The sequence below is a fragment of the Mangifera indica genome, chromosome 1 (assembly GCF_011075055.1).
Source record: "Mangifera indica cultivar Alphonso chromosome 1, CATAS_Mindica_2.1, whole genome shotgun sequence".
Lineage (NCBI taxonomy): Eukaryota > Viridiplantae > Streptophyta > Magnoliopsida > Sapindales > Anacardiaceae > Mangifera > Mangifera indica.
This window is the reverse complement of record NC_058137.1, coordinates 18,780,455-18,783,435: the sequence shown is the minus strand read 5'-3', so window position 1 is coordinate 18,783,435 and position 2,981 is coordinate 18,780,455. Positions and strand designations below refer to the sequence as shown.

Here is a 2,981-nt window from a genome sequence, read left to right as displayed (position 1 = left end):
CTATGGTTCGGTCACCATATATGTCACGCTGCCGTAATACAATACATCACTTCTCCTAACTCTGCAATTAGTCCTGGTCATTCGCCTTCCTGTATAAATAGATCTCAAGACTAGCTGAATTTTTCACTGCCTTCTCTCTTATTACTACTCATTTCAAGCTCTAAACTACCACATTTTTTTCTTTCTAGCAAGATGGCCAAGTCACCGGAGGAACAACACCCTGTTAAGGCTTTTGGGTGGGCAGCCACTGACCCTTCTGGTCATCTCACCCCCTTCAAATTCTCCAGGAGGTATTTCATTTTCAATATTACATTAAAATTTCACTAACAGTTTAGCGTTCATCAGTCAGATCATAACATCATAATGGTTAACATATATGCAGGGAAACAGGTGATGAAGATGTGAGATTTAAGGTGTTATATTGTGGGATATGCCACTCTGATCTTCACAGTATCAAAAATGAATGGGACAACTCTACCTACCCTTTGCTTCCTGGGTATGTAAATATCCTCCTCCTTCTTCTTCTTCTTCTTGTATTTTTCCATAAAACCACAAATTGTATGGCCTTGGACCAGGAAAGAATCACTTTATTTCTAGTCAAAAGATTAAAACTTTATTTGTGGGTGTCTTATCTTGATCCTTTTAATGTGTTCTCTAGTTCAATCCATTCATACACGTTAAAATTGGATTCCTAAAATCGAAAACATGATTGCAGGCATGAAATTGTTGGAGTAGTGACAGAAGTGGGTAGCAAAGTGAAGAAAGTAAAAGTAGGAGACAAAGTTGGTGTTGGATGTATGGTGGGTGCATGCCACTCCTGCGAGAGTTGTGTCAATAATCTTGAAAACCACTGTTCAAAAATGCTACTTACTTACAATTCCATCTACACTGATGGAACAATCACATATGGAGGATATTCTGATCATATGGTTGCCAATCAACGCTACATTGTTGTGTTCCCTGATGGTATGCCACTTGATGCTGGTGCTCCTCTTCTCTGTGCTGGGATCACCGTTTATAGCCCCTTGAAATATTTTGGATTAGCTGAACCAGGGAAGCACATTGGCGTCGTCGGCCTCGGTGGGCTTGGTCACGTGGCTGTTAAATTTGCCAAGGCTTTTGGCGCTAAAGTGACAGTGATTAGTACCTCTCCAAGCAAGATGAAAGAAGCTTTGGAACATCTTGGTGCTGATTCATTTTTGGTTAGCCGTGACCCAGAAAAAATGCAGGTAACAAGAGGTTCTTAAATAAAATTGCTGTAAAAAATGTGTATTCTGATTGTAACGAAAGAATATGTTTTTTTTTAAAATAAAATTGCAGGCGGCTACGGGAACTTTGGATGGTATAATTGATACAGTGTCTGCAGTTCATCCCATTATGCCACTGCTCAGTCTGTTGAATTCCAATGCAAAACTTATTATGCTTGGTGCCCCAGAAAAGCCACTGGAGTTGCCTGTCTTTTCGTTACTTATGGGTAAGTCCCAGAGAAAAACATAATATTGTATTATGGATTATGATCTCAACTTTTGAGTTAATTAATAAATGATGATGTGACAACAGGAAGAAAGACGGTGGCCGGCAGTATTATAGGAGGAATGAAAGAGACACAAGAGATGATTGATTTTGCAGCAAAACACAACATAACGGCTGATATTGAAGTTGTTCCAATGGATTATGTGAACAAAGCTATGGAGAGACTTGCTAAGGCTGACGTTAGATACCGATTTGTCATTGACATTGGGAATACCTTGGCAGCTACCAAGCCTTGATGACTATATTGGCGTATTTCTAAGTTTTATTGCATTGCTTTCAAGGTTTTTGAGTGCTAAAATACAGAAATTTCCTCATAGATTTATGTAACAGAGTATCTCTACATGTATTACAATATTTTGAGTTGTGATTGAAATAAATAACAAATGCTTTTTATTCTAACTCTGGTTATCCCAGCAGGCAATAAATGTGGCAAACAAACTTTACGATCATTTTTCTTCTTGTAAATTGAAGTAACGCACGATTCCATTGTTACCAAGAGCAAAGAAATATTAAAATTCAGCTAGTGCTTTCAAAATCTGACAAGATGAGCAAAAACGAGGGTGGAACCCTCTCTAGCAACACCAAGACATCAGAGGAAACAGATGTTATTCTCAGGAGAAAGAAGAAGGTCAAGAGAGTCTGATCTTTGTCACCAAGGAGGTCATTGGCACAAGGAGGTTATGCTTCATTTGCAAATGCTTTGAAAGGGGATGGTAGTTTATATTAATAACAGAACACTCTCATAGATATTTTAACAAATACTTGGTGAGCACAAAAACAGAGAACAAAGAAGAATGAAACTCAATTATATTTATTCCTTTCATACTACTTCATATATATAGCCAAACAAAGTAAGGCCCACCAGACAAATAGCTAACAACATCAATAGTTGCTCAAGATTAAGAAACCATTAACAAACCACTACTAGCAAAATCAATAGTTGTTTGAAAATAGGAAACCACTAATGGACTAATTTTGACTCATTTAACAAAATAAATAAACACTATTATTCCCACCCTTAAAGTGAAAGCTATCACATTCAGTTTAAGAGAAAACATAAAATAGCAATCCCTCCCTCAAATTGGATTCTCCAAGTTGCACGCACCAAAGAGCCTTCGAAGTTTCACAAATGTTCCAACTTGAGGGCTTTGTTAGTATATCAGCAACTTGATCTTCGCTTTTGCAATATATAAGATCAGTTGTTCCATTTTCCACAAGATCACGTAAGAAATGATATCTCACATCTATGCGCTTGTTTCTCCTATGTAAAACTAGATTTTTTGAGAGTTTCTGCTGAACTGTTATACAATAAACACGAGTAGCTCCCTATTGCTTGAATTGAAGCCTTTCAAGAGCTTTCCTCAACCAAATAGCTTGGCATGCACATGAAGTAGTAGCCACAAACCCAGCTTCAATAGTAGATAACGTAACAATTGGTTGCTTCTTCA

General features: G+C 37.6%; 1 protein-coding gene across 1 annotated transcript; it reads left to right on the top strand.

Moving 5' to 3' along the window:
- The first annotated feature begins 110 nt into the window (after window positions 1–110).
- LOC123221905 (8-hydroxygeraniol dehydrogenase-like) lies at window positions 111–1,932 on the top strand. Its single transcript, XM_044644882.1, has 5 exons — window positions 111–290; window positions 383–496; window positions 716–1,229; window positions 1,321–1,474; window positions 1,561–1,932. The coding sequence occupies exons 1-5, from the start codon at window positions 193–195 to the stop codon at window positions 1,767–1,769; spliced, it is 1,089 nt and encodes a 362-aa protein (XP_044500817.1). The 5' UTR covers window positions 111–192; the 3' UTR covers window positions 1,770–1,932.
- The last annotated feature ends 1,049 nt before the right edge of the window (window positions 1,933–2,981 follow it).